This window comes from Pongo pygmaeus, chromosome 10 (genome assembly GCF_028885625.2).
Source record: "Pongo pygmaeus isolate AG05252 chromosome 10, NHGRI_mPonPyg2-v2.0_pri, whole genome shotgun sequence".
Taxonomy (NCBI): domain Eukaryota; kingdom Metazoa; phylum Chordata; class Mammalia; order Primates; family Hominidae; genus Pongo; species Pongo pygmaeus.
The window spans coordinates 127,644,135-127,661,702 of record NC_072383.2 but is presented as its reverse complement, the minus strand read 5'-3'; the positions used below and the strand labels follow the sequence as shown (position 1 = coordinate 127,661,702).

At 49.3% G+C, this 17,568-nt stretch overlaps 1 protein-coding gene across 1 annotated transcript in view; it reads left to right on the top strand.

The window, feature by feature from the left end:
- The window catches only part of SLC15A4 (solute carrier family 15 member 4), a 32,684-nt gene extending 30,847 nt beyond the window's left edge, over positions 1 to 1,837 (top strand). The window contains exon 8 of the mRNA XM_054443686.2: positions 674 to 1,837. Coding sequence (XP_054299661.1) covers positions 674 to 834 — 161 coding nt within the window. The 3' untranslated portion in view covers positions 835 to 1,837. The remainder of the gene's footprint in view (positions 1 to 673) is intronic.
- Positions 1,838 to 17,568: the final 15,731 nt, after the last annotated feature.

The following is a 17,568-nucleotide window of genomic DNA, read 5'->3' as shown; positions in this document are numbered from 1 at the left end:
CGTGTCTGCTTTCCTCAACAATACAGTTCCAGGCCAATCATAACTATAAATGGAGGAGGTTCCCCTGAAGTAGTTGAGGAGAGGAACACTGCCTCAGAAAAGGCAGGAAGGAAATAACACCAGACCGGCTAACACTTGTTTTTGGTGGCAAGAACACAGGAAGGTAGTTTTTTACTTTGCCCAGATGTTCTGGTGTGGGGGGATTAGCAGTCACAGGAGGCTGGGTTGGCAGGTTTCCCCTTGCTCCTGATTTGCAGCCTTGTCGTGCGGCCTTAGGCACATTCTGCATCGACACTGTCCCCTTCACCACCGCATGTGTGTCTGCAGGCCACACAGGGATTTTCCTGAGTACTGGGGAGCTACCTCTCCTAGTTTCCTCAGAGAACCTCCTCCTTTTACCTTACAGAAGAGAGGGATGGGCTGCTAGGGGCAGGTGGGGGGCTGCAGAGAGCCCACCTCCAGAGCCCCCACTGGCAATGTATCTAACTTCAGGGAGCTTCTCCAGTGGTTTTGAAAGCAAGATACTTGTGCATTTTGGACTACAGAGACAACATTTGTTTCTTTTTTTATGACTCCAGTTAAACCTTAGTGGGAACCAGATTAAATAGTAAAGTCTTGAAAAAATATCTGTAGCAGTGCAGCTTACCTGCCACTTTCCTTTTGTTTTCTCCAGGTAATATTAACGGCTGCTATTTGAACTATTACTTTTTTCTTCTGGCTGCTATTCAAGGAGTTACCCTCCTGCTTTTCCTCATTATTTCTGTGAAATATGACCATCATCGAGACCATCAGCGATCAAGAGCCAATGGCGTGCCCACCAGCGGGAGGGCCTGACCTTCCTGAGGCCATGTGCGGTTTCTGAGGCTGACATGTCAGTAACTGACTGGGGTGCACTGAGGACAGGCAAAACTTTAAATTCCCGTAAAATGTCTGACTTCACTGAAACTTGCATGTTGCCTGGATTGATTTCTTTCCTTCTACCCAAAGGAGCTTGGTAAGTGCCTTACTACGGCGTGTCTCCTGGCACGCTGGGCCCTCCGGGAGGAGAGCTGCAGTTTTCGAGTATGTCGCTTGTCATTCAAGGTCTCTGTGAATCCTCTAGCTGGGTTCCCTTTTTTACAGAAACCCACAAATGGAGATTGCAAAGTCTTGGGGAACTACACGTGTTAGTTGGCATCTCAGTTTCTTAAACAAATAGTATCACCTGCTTCCCGTAGCCATATCTCACTGTAAAAACAAAAATTAATAAACTGTTACTTATATTTAGGAAAGTGAGGATTTTTTTTTTTTTTTTTTAAAGATAAGAGCATGGTCAGATGCTGCAAGGATTTTACATAAATGCCATATTTATGGTTTCCTTCCTGAGAACAATCTTGCTCTTGCCATGTTCTTTGATTTAGGCTGGTAGTAAACACATTTCATCTGCTGCTTCAAAAAGTACTTACTTTTTAAACCATCAACATTACTTTTCTTTCTTAAGGCAAGGCATGCAGAAGAGTCATTCAAGACCATGTGTCCCATCTCAAGCCACAGAGCAACTTACAGGGTATTTCACACGTTACCTAGTCAGTGCTTATATATAGCTTTATTTTGGTACGATTGAGACTAAAGACCGACCATGGTTGTATGTAAGGAAAACATTCTTTTGAACAGAAATAGTGTAATTAAAAATAATTGAAAGTGTTAAATGTGAACTTGAGCTGTTTAACCAGTCACATTTTTGTATTGTTACTGTACATGTATCTGGGGCTTCTCCGTTTGTTAATACTTTTTCTGTATTTGTTGCTGTATTTTTGGCATAACTTTATTATAAAAAGCATCTCAAATTCGAAATCCATGAGCCGGTTCTTTGCGTGGTTTGTCCTCAGTCTCTGTTGGTGTGGCGTGTGGATTCCTCCTGTTGTGTGGAAGGCACAGAGCTCCCCGAGTCGGGAACTGAGGGAGGGTGGGGAAGTACGCTCCTGCACAGCCCTCGGATGCTCCGGCACGTCTCCTGATTCTGCAGCGTCCTCTGCATTGAAGGGTAGTTTCAGCATTTGGAGAAGACAAAAAGCAAACCAAAAAACCCTCACGTTGTTGTTCGTTGTGTAATACAAAGTATAGAAAAACTACAGAAAAATACAAGGAAATTTCAACCAATGGAGGTAGAATAGAGTGAAGACAGATGACACTCATGGTGTCACTGGATCTCAGAGGGGCTGGAGGTGTGAGCCCAGGTTAAAAAATAAGTGGGGCAGGTTTCGAAAAGCCTTGTGCTACGAAGGATACCACTTTCCGGAGACAGAACTCATGTCTTCAGGATATATCACATGTAAAAATAACCCATGGTGTCAAACAGATTTTCTTCATAAGGCCTTTGCACGGAAGGGGAAAGGCAGGTGGCGTCGGGAGAGCTCTCGGATCATTCCTCCTGTGTGTTGTGCCCTTGATGCCCCGGGCTGTGTGAACGGTGAGTGAGCAACCACATCCGTCCGCTCCGTCTGTCCCGCCAGCCCCCGCTTCTAGCTGGGTGCACCCTCGATGTTACGAGGAAAATTCTCTCCAGAAAGTCAGTTGGACAGTTGACAGAGTTATCAGGGTACCAGCCTGTGATATTGTGATGAGATAAGAAACAGATTTGATCTGGGCCCTAAATCGCTGGGACAGAACTCCTGCAACCCCTGTAGATAGGGCACTAGGAGAAGCCCACGTTTTCATATTTGCTGTTTGACCCCTTGAACCCAGCTCCTGACCTAGAGCTGGTAAGGCCTTTGTAATTTCCTGGGTGATGGGGACATCTTTTGTTCTAATGCGGCAATCTGTGGTGGCTCCTGGACAGCCTCAGGAGCGGGGAGTGCTTGCTCAGGGAGCCAGTCTGGTGATTGGAGTAGGGGGACTTTCAGCCCTCCCCCTCCCCCACCTCCAGGAAGTGGGGGGTTGGGGGTAGAAGGTGGAGTCGATCACCAGTGGCCAGTGGTGTCATCAGTCATGACTACGTAATGAAGCCTCCATAAAACCCCAGAGGCCTGGGGTTCCGAAAACTTCCTGGTTGGTGAACTCATGGGGGTTCCCCGAGGGTGGCACACTCGGTGGGCATGGGAGCTTCCCGGTCCCCTTCCCACACACCTCATCCTGCACACCTCCACCTGCTGTTCCTCTGTGCCCTTGTCACAGCCTTGATAATACACGGGCATACGTGAGTAAAGCGTTTCCCAAGCTCAGAGCCGCTCTGGCAAGTCAGCTGAACCTGGAGAGGGAGTTCCTGCTTTGTAGTTGGTCAGAAGCATAGGTGACAGCCCACTACTTGCGCCTGGCATCTGCCGGAGGGGGGCAGTCTCGTGGGCCTGAGCCCTCAGCCCTGGGATCCTGATGCTGCCTCCAGGTGGGTGGTGGCACGGCGTATGCCAGGATATTATAGGATGCTGGGTGTCCACCGGAGCATCGTGTGGCATGGGGAAGGAAAGCCGCTTTCCCATCCTGCATCAGAAGTGTTCTGTGAGAGTAAAGGCTGTTTTTTTATCAGACAACTTTTTACATTTTCATCTGAATTTAGATAGTTGATCCAGTTCACCCTACAGCATGAAGCAGTGATTGAATAAATACGCACAAAACATGTGCCTGCCCTGAAGACTTCGGTGTGTGTGTAACTGGCTTTTGTTGGCCTCATGAAGCAAATGTCTTCTCACTCCATGTGAAGATGCTCACCCAGACTTTCTTTTCAGGGAAGCTGGGCAGGACAGAGCTTTTCATTTCTCCATGGTGTCACGGGCAGATGGGGAGAAAAAGTTCTTAAGACTGACAGGGACCCACCGGGCCTGTGGTCAGTGACCCCAGGGTGAGACTGCGACCGTGTGTCCTGCCTGAATTTGCGCACAGGCTGTACAAGTGCAGGGTCCCTGGGGCCGGCCTCGTGCCCCCCACCCCCAGGGGCCGAGATGCTGCTTCCCGGAGGATTGGAGAGCGCACAGTACCACATCACATCACGCTTCCCAACAGCCCAGCATCTCAGAGTCACACCAGGCCCGTCCTGATCACTTCTGAATTCTAGGTAATAAAAAATGGATGATCCTCAATATTACCAATTATTTCACTTGGTGCAAAATCCCATCACCTGGAAAAAAAAGCACATTAAGCAGGAGCGGAATGCTGCAATAATGTGAAACTGCTGTGTGCCACCGAGTGATACACACTGTTATTAACACGGGCCACATATGTTAACGGGGGTTCTCAAACAATGAAGTCACTTGAGTAAATATTTTTAAATGTTCATTCTCACATGTTGTTCTTTTGGAAATAGGGCCTTTTAAAGGAGATAATGCCTACAAAGTAATTTGTTGGACTAGAATCTATTAAGCAAATGAAAAGTACAGAATGTAAAGGTTGAAAGAAAAAGCAGCCGAATGATGGAAAGCTGGATAGTAACAAGAGAACTCAGCATTTGCTGGTTTCCAGATGAGCTAAGCATGCTCAGGTTGTCATAGGGCTGCTTGGAGAGGAAGCCAGCCCAATGCCAGGGACCTTGTTTTTTCTCTGTTTGACCTAATCCCAAACCAATGCGTTGTGAGAGACGTGTCTCAAGATGAGATGAGCAGACACCCCCAGACGTTCAGGGACTAGGCCTGGTCACAGCCTCCCAGTGGTGAGGACGGCACAGAGACCTGTGTTCTGGTCTCTGTGCCGGGCTGTGCCGGGCTAGTGACATCAGAATTCAGCCACAGAACGCATAGGGAGTTGAGGAGGCCGGCAAGTAGCACGGCATTTCCCAGAAACGCAGGATGAGCCCCTTGACCTCTAGGGCTTTGATGGTGGGAGTTGAAGTTGGGCAGGTCCATTGCATAACTCCCCTTACCCGTCCCTAACATCTCCCTGTTGCTTAATCAGAGCTGCTGCCAGGGCGGATTGCTTGAGGTCAGGAGTTTGGGACCAGCCTGGCCAACATGGTGAAACCCCGTCTCTATTAAAAGTACAAAAAATTAGCTGGGCGTGATGGTGCATGCCTGTAACCCCAGCTACTCAGGAGGCTGAGGCAGGAAAATCGCTTGAACCCACGAGGCGGAGACTGCAGTGAACCCAGATCGCGCCACTGCACTCTAGCCTAGGTGACAGAAGGAGACTCCATCTCAAAAAAATAAATAAAAATTGTATTGGTATATTAATTCTTTTCTGGAACTCTCGAGTCAATCATGAATCCCTTCTTTCAAGCCTAAAGGGCTTCTCCAGACAGATGTCCAAAAGCGGCTCTGCACGTCTGATTGCAGTGATTGGGGTTGGGAAGGATGCATTTGGAGTCACCTGCGGGTAGACACCTGTCACCTGAGTTTGGGTGAGCTCGGTGAGGGCCTGGATGTTGATGGAGTAGGAACCTGAGGTTCCCAGGCTAAGGAGGTGTCTTGGAAGCCAAGTGAAGGGAGTTTTTCCAGAGGATGGGGTGGTCCACGTGCCACAGGTTCCTGCCGGCAAGCTGAGCTCTGTGTGGGGTCCTGACAGGTTGCAGACAGCTGGAGGAGAGAGGAGACGCCCTCAAGGGACTCACAGAAAAGAGGAATGCAGGGCAAGGGAGGTTTCCACTTTTAAGAATGGAGAAGTGAAAATAAGCTTCTTCCTGAAAGTCTGGCATCGGAGTAAAGTGACTTTTGTTTTTTTTTTTTTTTTTTTTTTGAGATGGTGTCTCACTCTGTCGCCCAGGCTGGAGTGCAGTGGCACGATCTTGGCTCAGTGCAACCTCCGCTTCTGGGGTTCAAGCGATTCTCCTGCCTCGGCCTCCCTAGTAGCTGGGATTACAGGTGCCCGCCACCAGGCTCAGCTAATTTTTGTATTTTTAGTAGAGATGGGGTTTCATCATGTTGGTCAGGCTGGTCTGAAACTCCTGACCTCAGGCGATCCGCCCACCTCGGCCTCCCAAAGTGCTGGGATTACAGGCGTGAGCCACTGCACCTGGCCTCTTTTTTTTTTTTTTTTTTTGAGACGGAGTTTCGCTCTTGTTGCCCAGGCTGGAGTGCGTTGGCGAGATCTTGGCTCACTGCAACCTCTGCCTCCCGGGTTCAAGCAATTCTCCTGCCTCAGCCTCCCAAGTAGCTGGGGTTACAGGCATGCGCCACCACCCCTGCTAATTTTGTATTTTTAGTAGAGACGGGGTTTCTCCATGTTGGTCAGGTTGGTCTTCAACTCCGACCTCCAGTGATCTGCCCACCTTGGCCTCCCAAAGTGTTGGGATTACAGGCGTGAGCCACCACGCCCAGATTTTTTTTTTTTTTTTTTTTTTTTTTTGAGACAGGGTCTCTGTTGCCCAGGCTGGAGTGCAGTGGTGCAATCATGGCTGGCTGCAGCCTTAACCTCCTGGGATCAAGCAATCTTCCCACATCAGCCTCCAGAGTAGCTGGGACTACAGACACACATTACACCCAATTACTTTTTTATTTTATATTTTGTAGAGTCACGGTCTCACTATGTTGCCCAGGCTGGTCTCAAACTCCTGGCCTCAAGTGATACTCCTGCCTCAGCCTCCCAAAACACTGGGAATACAGGCATGAGCCACCGCACCTGGTCAAGAACTTAGTAGAGACGGGGTTTCACCACGTTGGCCAGGCTGCTCTCGAACTCCTGACCTCAAGTGATCCACTCGCCTCGGCCTCCCGAAGTGCTGGGATTAGAGGCGAGAGCCACCACACCCGGCCATGTGACTATTATTTTTGTGGGAAAGGGCTGGATTCCTGACCTAGCTCTCTGTGTTTGGTGAAGGCTGGGGTTTAGTGAGTCAGATTTAGTGAGTCAAAACTGAGGTGTAAATGGTGCAGATGATTTTACTGGTCCTTACACACAGCAGGATCCTGAGCCTGACAAGAGGATGCCATTCAGGGAGAAAGAAGCCTCCAGGTCCTCACTGTTAGCAAAGCCTAAGGGAGAAACACAGCGGGCTGTGAACTTGGAGGAGAAAAAGAAGGAGTGGAAAAAGCCATGCATCCACACGGCTCTGCAGGACTTAGGGCCAGGCAGGCCCAACCCAACATGAATGTTCGAGGCCATGGGGGCCAGCCCTCCTGTGACATAGCCACCCCTCAGCATCAGAGAAGTAGATGGCTGCTGTACTGGGCTGACTAATATAGCCCCAGCCTTCATGTCCATCCAGAACCTGTGACCTCATTTGGACAGTGTCTTTGCAGATGGAATCAAGTTAAGATGGGGCCACACTGGATTAATGTGGGGCCTAAATCCAATGTGACTGGTGTCCTTGGAGGAAGGGAATTGGGACCTCCTTAGGGGCTGTCATCCTGCCTGCTCCAGTGGCACAGAAACCAAACTTTGCTGCCTGGCAGCCAAATTCCAGGGTGTTGAAGCCACCTGTGTGAAGCCCTGGCCTGTTGTCACAGGAGAAGCTCGTCGTCAATCAAAAATGCCTTCCGCACAAAGCTGGTAAGAATGCTAAAACTGCTCCCTCCAGGACCGGCAGTGCTAATAGCTTACAAAATGAAACTTTTTTCCTACAGATCTAGACATGAAATTTTATTCTTTATATTACTGCACAAATTTACTTCATGGGTACAGATATGGACATGAACAAAATTACCAGCTTTAGAGAACTGAATTAAGAAGAAAGAAAAGCCCTCCCTGCTCTGAAGTCATCCAAACTCCCCGAGCAGAGAAAACAAGCCCCAGCGGGCCACCTTATTTCCTTTTCATTTTTGGTCTAGGACTTTAATTTTTCTACATCCCGAACACAAAAGTCGTATGTTCCTGAAGTCAGGAAAACCGCAATAGCCCATTTATACCCACCAGAAGTTAAACCTGTGCTCTGCGTGTTAAGGCTGATGAAGGAGCCCTTCATTATGCCACTCTAACTGGAATCCCATCTCCACCGGGCAGAAGCTCTTCTGGAGAGCTGCTTTTCATGCTCACACTGCAATTTCACATCCATCAGGGAAATGGGAAAGAGGCACTCGGAACTGTCACTCAGGGATGGGCCACAGGGTTTGGACCGCCAGTCCTTTCTGGGGGGGCACGGCCTTCTACACAGAAACCTACAGCAGGCGGGAAGACGCCGTGAGATGGGACGAGGGAGTGAGTGTGCGCGGGATGGGCACAACTTTCCTCGTGAGCAGGTGCACCCTTGAGCGCTGGTGAACAGGACCACTCCTGCTCAGCACCGACCACTGAGCCACACCCCTGGGCCCTCGCACCTCCCCATGCCCAGGCCAGGAAATCGTCCCCTCCACATAGGTTTCTTGGAGGGATTATGAGGTCGGTGGGCTGGAGAGGGGCACCCATTTGTAGATGCCTGATCCTGCTCAGGCACTTTGCAGCATTTGACTACCGGTGTGGATGGGAACCAAAGTGAAAACACCTGCTCCAGGGAGCCAGCTGTGCCCCCTCTCCAAGCTGGAGCAGGCTCCCTGGGCTAGGAGGACTCGCCTCTGACGTTTTTTGCCAGCAGCCTCCAGGATCCCCTGATGATACTGTCAGCATTCAATTTGGCAGATTTGTCACCCACCGAGAGCCCCTCATTTATTTATTTTATTTTATTATTTTTTGAGATGGAGTCTCGCTCTGTCACCCATGGTGCAGTGGCAAAATCTCAGTTCACTGCAACCTCCGTCTCCTGGGTTCAAGCAATTCTTGTGCCTCAGCCTCCCGAGTAGCTGGGATTACAGGCACCTGCCACCACGCCCGGCTAGTTTTCGTATTTTTAGTAGAGACGGGGTTTTGCCATGCTGGCCAGGCTGGTCTTGAACTCATGGCCTCAAGTGATCTGCCTGCCTCGGTCTCCCAAAGTGCTGTGATTACAGGTGTGAGCCACCGTGCCCAGCCAGGAGCCCCTCATTTAAAATGACCTGCTGGCCAGTGCCAGGAGCAGGGCAGCTGAGGCGAGGGCCCTGCCCTAAGCAAGCGCCTCACAGTGTCCTTCACCCAAGGCAGCCTCTTAAAGTGAGTTAGTGTTGGGAGCTGGCATTAGATCATGAGCTTGTTCTCCATCAAAAAAAACTTACTAAATTGACACAAATTGTGTATATTAATATTTATTGTGTACCACACATTCAGAAATGTATACATGGTGGAATGGTTACATCGAGCTAATTAACGTGCATTACTGCACATATTTTACTTGTGATTAATAACACTTGAGACCTCTCATCAATTTCAAGAACATAATATCTTGCTATTAACTATAGCTGTGTTGTGCAATAGATCTCTTGAATTTTTTCCGTTTTAATTAACTTTGGGTTAGGATTCAGACCAGCTTTGCTGTGGGCTGAATAATTACCACCACCCCAAAACCCCAGGTGTCCTGCCCTGATCCTGGAACCTGTGATTGTCACCTCACATGACGGAAGGCACCTTTCTCATGCGATTATGTTCATGCTGTGGACATGAGCAGATTGTCCTGGACTAGTCAGGTGGGCCCCAAGGTCACAAGGCTCATTATGAGTGAAAGACGAAGACAGGAGGTCAGAATCAGGAGACAGGAGGACAAGATCCAGGTGGGAGCGACGTGCTCTGAAGGAGGGAGGGGCCACAAGCTCAGGGGCTTGAGCGCCTCAGGGGTTTGGGCGCCTCTGGAAGCTGGAAGAGGCCGGGAAATAGATTCTCCCCTGGATCCTGCAGGGGGAACACGGCTCTGTCAGCACCCTTGATTTTAGCCAGTGTGTTAATTCGTTCGGGCTGCTATGACCAGAATGTTATTGGGACGGCTTCAACAACAGGAATAGATTCTTCAGAGTCCTGGGGGCTGCGGCATCCAAGGTCAAGGCGCTGGCTGATTGGACGGCTGGTGAGGCCCCTCCTGATTTGCCCACTGCCTGTTTCATGCTGTGTCCTCATGTGGGGCAGAGATCCTCTCCTTCCTATCCCTTCTCATAAGGGCACTAACCCCATCACGGGGGTGCCACCCTCGAGGCCTGATGGCCTCCCAAAGCCCCACCTCCTGATACCATCACCCTGGGGACTGGGCTGTCACATAGGAATTTTACCAGGCACAGTTTCTAGAGTGACCAGTGAGTCCCATCTCAGACTCTGACCTCCTGAACTGAAGAATAATACATCTGTGCTGTATTAGGCCACCAGGTTTTCGATACTTTGTTGAAGCAGCACTAGGAAATGAATGGAGGATGTTTGTTTGAATGTAGTAAAACTTCCAGGCCCACTCACGTGCTTTGTCATGTTTTTGAAGCTACAGAAGTAAGTGATCATCTCACAGCCCTAAGGTAGTTCAGTATTCTCTCCTGGGTCTTTTGAATTTGAGGAAACCAGGGACTCGTTCCCTACCCCAGCTCCCCTTAGGCAGCGTGGTGAAGCTATCCTATGCCCCAGGGCTGAGATGGGGCAGGAAGTTGAAGGGAGTGCCAAAAATCTCAGTAGCCAGGATAAAAAATATTTAACTCAATATTTTAAAAACTCAAAATTAATGCAAAAAACTCCATGATGAACAAAAGGCTGCAACAGTGAACAGAGGCAGGACTGTTTCTGCCCTTTCAGACTCAGCTGCCCCCACCTCTCCTGCCAGGCCCTGCTGCACATGGTCACTCCGTTTCTCAGCCCTTGGACTTGTCTATTTCCAGACTGTAACATCCCTGGCACTCCCCCACGCGCAGCACAATCTCTGGCTACTCTGAAATGTAAAAGGGTGACTTATCCAAAGCCACCTAAATGAGCCAGAATTTACAACTTCACTTCTATGTAAGTCATTTGTCTTTTCTAGAGGAAAGGAATGGACACAGTTCAGGGAGGATCAGAGAAGCTTCGGAGTGGATTTATGCTCAGCATTTAAAATCTTTAACCCAAACCAAGCCCGGTACACCTAAAGGACATTCCGCTTACTGCTCTTTAGGGCTCAGATATTTCAAAGACATAAACCAAACCACACAGGTCAGCATTTTTCTAATGTTCTGGACACCATGCTGAGTTCAAATCGACTAATTCACAATGAATCATAATAACATCGGAAACAATGCCAAGAGAGTCAGAGAGGCCGGGCGCAGAGGCTCATGCCTGTAATCCCAGCACTTTGGGAGGGTGAGGCAGGCGGATCACTTGAGGTCAGGAGTTCAAGGCCAACCTGGCCAACAGGGCGAAGTCCCGTCTCTACTAAAAAAACACAAAAATTAGCCAGGCGTGATGGTGAGCACCTGTAAGCCAAGCTACTCAGGAGATTCTCAAGTCTCCGCTGAGGCAGGAGAATCACTTGAACCCAGGAGGCGGAGGTTGTGGTGAGCCAAGATCACACCACCGCACTCTAGCCTGGGTGACAGAGCAAGACTCCCTCTCAAAAAGAGAAAAAAAAAATTAGCCAGCCATGGTGGTGAGCACCTGTAAGCCAAGCTACTCGGGAGGCCGAAGCACGAGAATTACTTGAACCGGGAAAGTGGAGGTTGCAGTGAGCAGAGATCGTGCCTCTGCACTGCAGCCTGGGCCACAGAGAAAGACTCTATCTCAAAAAAAAGGAGAGTCAGAGAAGCAGATTCAGCCTGGTTATTATCGTGCATCAGAGGTCGTTCATTCATTCCCTCCTATCATTCAGTCACTCAACAAATATCCCTCAGCCACCTGTCAATTTATGCTGTAGCTCCATTTTAGACAGGGACGCAGCAGTGAACTAAACAGGAACTCAGCTTTCCTGGAGCTCACATTTTCATGCAAGAGACAGATAATAAACGTGTCATCAAACAGTCACATATCAGAAAGTGAAAGCGTTTTGAAGAAGCAATCGAAGATGATGTGATGCATGATGAAGATGGAGGAGGGGGTCTGCCTTAGGTTGGCTTGTCCAGGGACACCGAGGGACCAGGAGCCAGCTTGCTAATATCGAACAACAGAGTTTCAGGCCAGGAGAACTAAGGGAAAAAGCCCAAAGTCAGGAGAAAGCTTGATGCATGCAGTGAATAGAAAGAAGGTCTGGGAGGGAGATGCGGGAGGCAGGGCTGACGTGTAGAGGTGGTGAGTAACTCCACACAGAGCAGGACTCCGGAGCAAACCACTTTCTTTTTTTTTTTTTTTTTTTTTGAGGCGGAATCTTGCTCTGTCACCCAGGCTGGAGTGCAGTGTCATGGTCTCGGCTCACTGCAAACTCTGCCTCCCAGGTTCAAACAATTCTCCTGCCTCAGCCTCCCAAGTAGCTGGGATTACAGCCATGTGCCACCATGCACAGCTAATTTTTGTATTTTTAGTAGAGACCAGGTTTCACCATGTTGGTCAGGCTGGTCTTGAACTCCTGACCTCCAGTGATCTGCCTGCCTCAGCCTCCCAAAGTGCTGGGATTACAGGCATGAACCACCGTGCCCAGTGGCAAACCACTTTTTTTTTTTTTTTTTTTTTTTTTTTTGAGACAGAGTCTCACTCTCGCCCAGGCTGGAGTGCAGTGGCGCGATCTCGGCTCCCTGCAACCTCTGCCTCCCGGATTCAAGCGATTCTCCTGCCTCAGCCTCCCGAGTAGCAGGGATTAGAGGCGCCTGCCACCACACCCGGCTAATTTTTGTATTTTTAGTAAAGATGGGATTTTGCCATGTTGGCCAGGCTGGTCTCAAACTCCCAACCTCAGGTGATCCGCCTCCCAGCCAACCATTTTTTTTAAGGATAGCCCCCACCTTCTGTCAAGCAGTTGGTGAGATTCCCATTAGATGTCCAGCATTTCTTATTCAGCCTGCTATCTAGTAACCGAAACATAGAACTACAGGCTATTTTCAAAAACTGCAAAGAAATTTTCTTGAATGCCTCCAACAGCGAAATTGTGCAGAGAAGAAAAATACTGTTAGCTTTCGCCAGAATGTTCATATGGAACTTGGTCACTCAAGTTGTTTTTCCAAAACCTCTTAGGTTCAAAGTCAATACGATTATTATTATTTTTTTTTTTTGAGATGGAGTCTCGTTCTGTCGCCCAGGCTGGAGTGCAGTGGCGTGATCTCGGCTCACTGCAAGCTCCGCCTCCCGGGTTCCCACCATTCTCCTGCCTCAGCCTCCCGAGTAGCTCGGACTACAGGCGCCCGCCACCACGCCAGGCTAATTTTTTGTATTTTTAGTAGAGACGGGGTTTCACCGTGTTAGCCAGGATGGTCTCGATCTCCTGACCTCGTGATCTGCCCACCTCGGCCTCCCAAAGCGCTGGGATTACAGGCGTGAGCCACCGCGACCGGCCGTCAATACGATTTTTGAACACACCAGTCGTCTGTCCCGTACGGGGATATACGCCCTTGAAGATTTGCTCCTGCACTTTGAGAGAATGACCATTCCTCAAGCCTGGGCTTCCCTGGAAGACAGCCTGAGATGTGGCCTCAGGAGCAGGAGTGAGGCTCAGGGAGTGAAACCAGGGAGAAAGGAGAGCAGGTGACAGAGAAGTTCCGGAGCTGGTGGCCACCCTGGGTGCCTGGGGCCGGACTCCCTGGATCCTTTGGAGGAGCCTTTTCAAATGCATCTCAGAGCTGTCTGCTTGGGCACAAGACGGGGTAGGCGGGGGAAGCTATCCATCGGTCTCATCCTTCCTCCGCGAGCGTGGTTCCTTGAGCATAGCTGCCAGCTCCTGGGTTATCCAAGGGCCAGGGCTGAGCAGGTTTCCAGGCATCCCCACTGTGGAGTCAGAGGTGAGTTCTGGAAAGTCATCTAGGTGACCTGAGGGCACTCCTCGCATGGGAAGACTCAAACAGAGATGGCCAGCTCAGAGGCGCTGACCTGGACAGATGCCTTGCACACACGCTGGAATTTTTCCCAAGACAGAAATGGTCTGGGAACCACCAATGCGGCACTTCCCAGAGCGTGGGATCCAGACACCCTGCCCTCGTTCACCTGGTTCTTCCAGGGACCAGTGTTCGCTCCTGTGAGTTCCAGGAGCTGGCGTTTTCAAAGCTGCTTGCTGTGCCGGAGGAGATTTTCATCCTGAGCCTTGGACCAGGTTGGGGCAGGTCAGATCCTGAGCCTACAGGAGGCCGAGATCACCAACAGGCACCCACCGGCTGTGTGTGGCATTTGGGGACACTCTGCTCAGCTTGGAGATTATTTTCTTCAATTGACCTAATAGCTCAGTGTCCTCGCTAGGGCTGCTGCAGGACCAAATTTCCACTGACTTCGTGGCTTACCCAACTGGAATTTATGCTCCCTGTTCTGGAGGCCAGAAATCTGAAATCACGGTATTGGCAGGTCTGGCTCCATCCAGAGGCTCCATAGTAGGAGCCCTTCTTGCCTCTTCCATCTCCTGGTGGCTGCCAGCGTCCCTTGGCTTGTGGCGGCATTGCTCCCATCTCTGCCTCTGTCTTTGCGTGGCCTCCTCTCTGTGTCTGTGTCCTTTCCTGTCTCTTAAAAGGACACTTGTCATTGGATTTAGGGTCCACTCAATTCCAAATGATCTCATCTCCATTCTCTTTTTGTTTTTTATTTTTATTTTTTTCTTTGAGATGGAGTCTTGATCTGTTGCCCAGGCTGGAGTGCAGTGGTGCCATCTTGGCTCACTGCAACCTCCGTCTCCTGTGTTCAAGTTAGTCACCTACCTCAGCCTCCTGAGTAGCTGGGATTACAGGCACCTGCCACCACGCCCGGCTAATTTTTGCATTTTTAGTAGAGGGGTTTTCACCATGTTGGCCAGGATGGTCTTGAACTCCTGATCTCAGGTGATCCGCCCGCCTCGGCCTCCCAAAGTGCTGGGATTACAGGTGTGAGCCACCGTGCCCGACCCTCATCTTTATTCTTCATGACACCTGCAAAGGCCCTGTTTGGGAATGAGACCACATTCTGAAGATCTGAGTGAGCATGAATTTTGGGGGAACACTATTAAAACCACTAAACATATTGGAGAAAGAATCAGGAGATTTTTTTTACATTAGAAAATCCAGACTTCTAGCCAGGTGCAGTGGCTCACACCTGTAATCCCTGCACTTTGGGAGGCCGAGGCGAGTGGATCACCTAAGATTGGGAGTTCGAGACCAGCCTGGCCAACATGGTGAAACCCCATCTCTACTAAAATTATAAAAATTAACTGGGCATGGTGGTGGGTGCCTATAATTCCAGCTACTCAAGAGGCTTAGGCACGAGAATCACTTGAGCCCGGGAGGCAGAGGTTGCAGTGAGCTGAGATTATGCCACTGCACTCCAGCCTGGGTGATAGAGTGAGACTCTGTCTTAAAAAGGAAAAAAAAAAAAAAAAAAAAAAAGAAAAAGAAAAGAAAGAAAATCCAGACTTCCAAAGACATCAGAAAACTGGTCAAGATTGGATTCTAGGCCCTAGGCTGTCTCCGTTGGAAGGGGCATCTCTTCTGATTTGTTGCAGTCCTGGCGGCTCAGAGGAGGCACACCTATAGCCTCTCCCTGGCTGGTTAGTGCATTGGCATCACCTACCCGGGCTGGGCAGAGTCTGAGTGTCTGGCCATTGATGTGAGAGAAGTTAATAGTTGGCGGAGAGTGCTGAGTAAGCTGCTGGCTTCACTATGGCCATTCAAAGTGAAACAAAATTGCTGTGCTTTGAGAAGTCCAGCATCAGGGGGAGAATAGGCCCTTCACTTCAGAACCTTTATGACGGTAGGTCACAGGTTAGAACAGAACACCTCCATGAATTTCTGTCTTGTGCGGACAATTCACATTACAGCAATTTATATCATTCCAATTAAGTAAAGCCATTACTTCCCTTACTCATTAGTTCAGATGGCTCTTATCTTGTTGAGAGAAGTTCATCCAAGACACAGAGACTTTATGTGGTCTAACCTTGCCTGCAGTAAAAAGAAAGTCTGTCTGCTGTTGCATGTAACCCTATAAAGGTTCATCAGTACTGGAGAGATAGATTTCTATATAAGGCTAGAAGCATCAGAAATCCAACACAGTCTGGCTTAAGCATGATAGGAAACTAATTGGTGCAAATAAATAAAAGCCTACATGTGGATTTCAGGTATGGGTGGATCCAGCAGCTCACATCATGGTACCAGCACTCTGTCTCTTCCCATCTTTTGGGTATGGTTTTATCTGTATTGACTTCACTCTCAATTTATCCTGCAAGGCTGCAAGAGCTTCTGATCACCAGGAACTCCATGCTTTTATTCTACCAACATTGAGCCCTGTGAAAATCAGGTTTCTCCTTCCCACAAGTTCCAATAAGAGTCTTAGAATTGATCTCATTGGTTCTAACTGGAAAGGTTACAGACACATGCTCATCACCACAGCCAGAAATGTGCAAACCTCCCACTGGCCAGGACTGGTTCACACCACAGCCCTGGAAAGCAGATCAGGACCGGCTGTCCCAAACCACATGGGTGAAGACTGGGGGACTGTGGCTCCCCAAGGAAATTCTAGGATACGTTTTTTTTGTTTGTTTCTAGGGATGGGGTCTTGCTCTGTTGCCCAGGATGGAGTGCAGTCGTGCAATCATGGCTCACTGTAACCTCAACCTCTCAGGTGCAAGCAATCCTCCCACTTCAGCCTCCAGAGTAGCTGGCACTACAGGCATGCATCACCATGCCCAGCTAATTTTTTAATTTTTATTCTTATTTTTGTGGAAACGGGGTCTTGCTACATTGTCAAGGCTGTCTTCGAACTCCTGGACTCAAGCAATTGTCTCGCCTCAGCCTCCCAAAGTGCTAGGATCACAGTGTGAGCCATTGCACCCTGCCTTGGGATGGTGTTTCCAAAGTAACAGGAAGGAAACTTAAACAAATTAACAGATGTCTGCTACATATTGTGTTACCCATTGACATGGTTTGGCTGTGACCCCAACCAAATCTCATCTTGAATTGTAGCTCCCATAATTCCCACGTGTCATGGGAGGGACTCTGTGGGAGGTAATTGAGTCATCGGGGCAGGTGTTTCCCGTGCTGTTCTCGTGGTAGTGAATAAGTCTCATGAGATCTGATGGTTTTATAAAGGGCAGCTCCCCTGCACACACCCTTGACTGCCACCATGAAAGATGTGCCTTTGCTCCTCCTTCACCTTCTGCCATGATTGTGAGGCCTCCCCAGCCATGTGGAACTGTGAGTCCATTAAACCTCCTTTCCTTCATCAATTACCCAGTCTCGGGTATGTCTTTATTAGCAGCATGAGAACAGACTAATCCACGAATTTTACCTATTTAGGCTTTTGTCTGGATCTCAGGCCTTCCTCCAAGTCCACAGCCCTCAACAGCCAAGCTCCCAGCACTCTGGGGAGTAGTTTACCAACTTAACAAACAACCCTGCCCACATTGCTTTATCTCAACACCCATAGGTGGTCCCTGATCCAGGAATGGTTCACGCCAGTCAATTTCACCTAGACGTGAATTTCAGGCAGGACCACTTTGCCAGAGGGTTGGTTTGATGGTGGCTTTTGAATGGAGGACTGACCAGATCCTGCCCAGAAATAGTCACAAGCTGACGCGGGGCACAAGCCTCAGACCCTCAGACAGTGGGGTGTGAGCTGGGTCATCAGAGGGGACCATGCAAAGACGTGGTACAAGAAAGGAGACCCAGGGCCCAGCTGGAATGCAGCGTTTCTGAATCAGACCCATCCGTGCCACTATAATTGTTGCTATGTCTACAAGTATGAGTTTACTGGGGCTTCCCTAACAAAGTACTGCCAGATTCATAGCTCAATACCACAGAAATTCAATCTGTTCTGGAGGCAGACACGACTATTCTCATTACACAGACAAGGTAACAT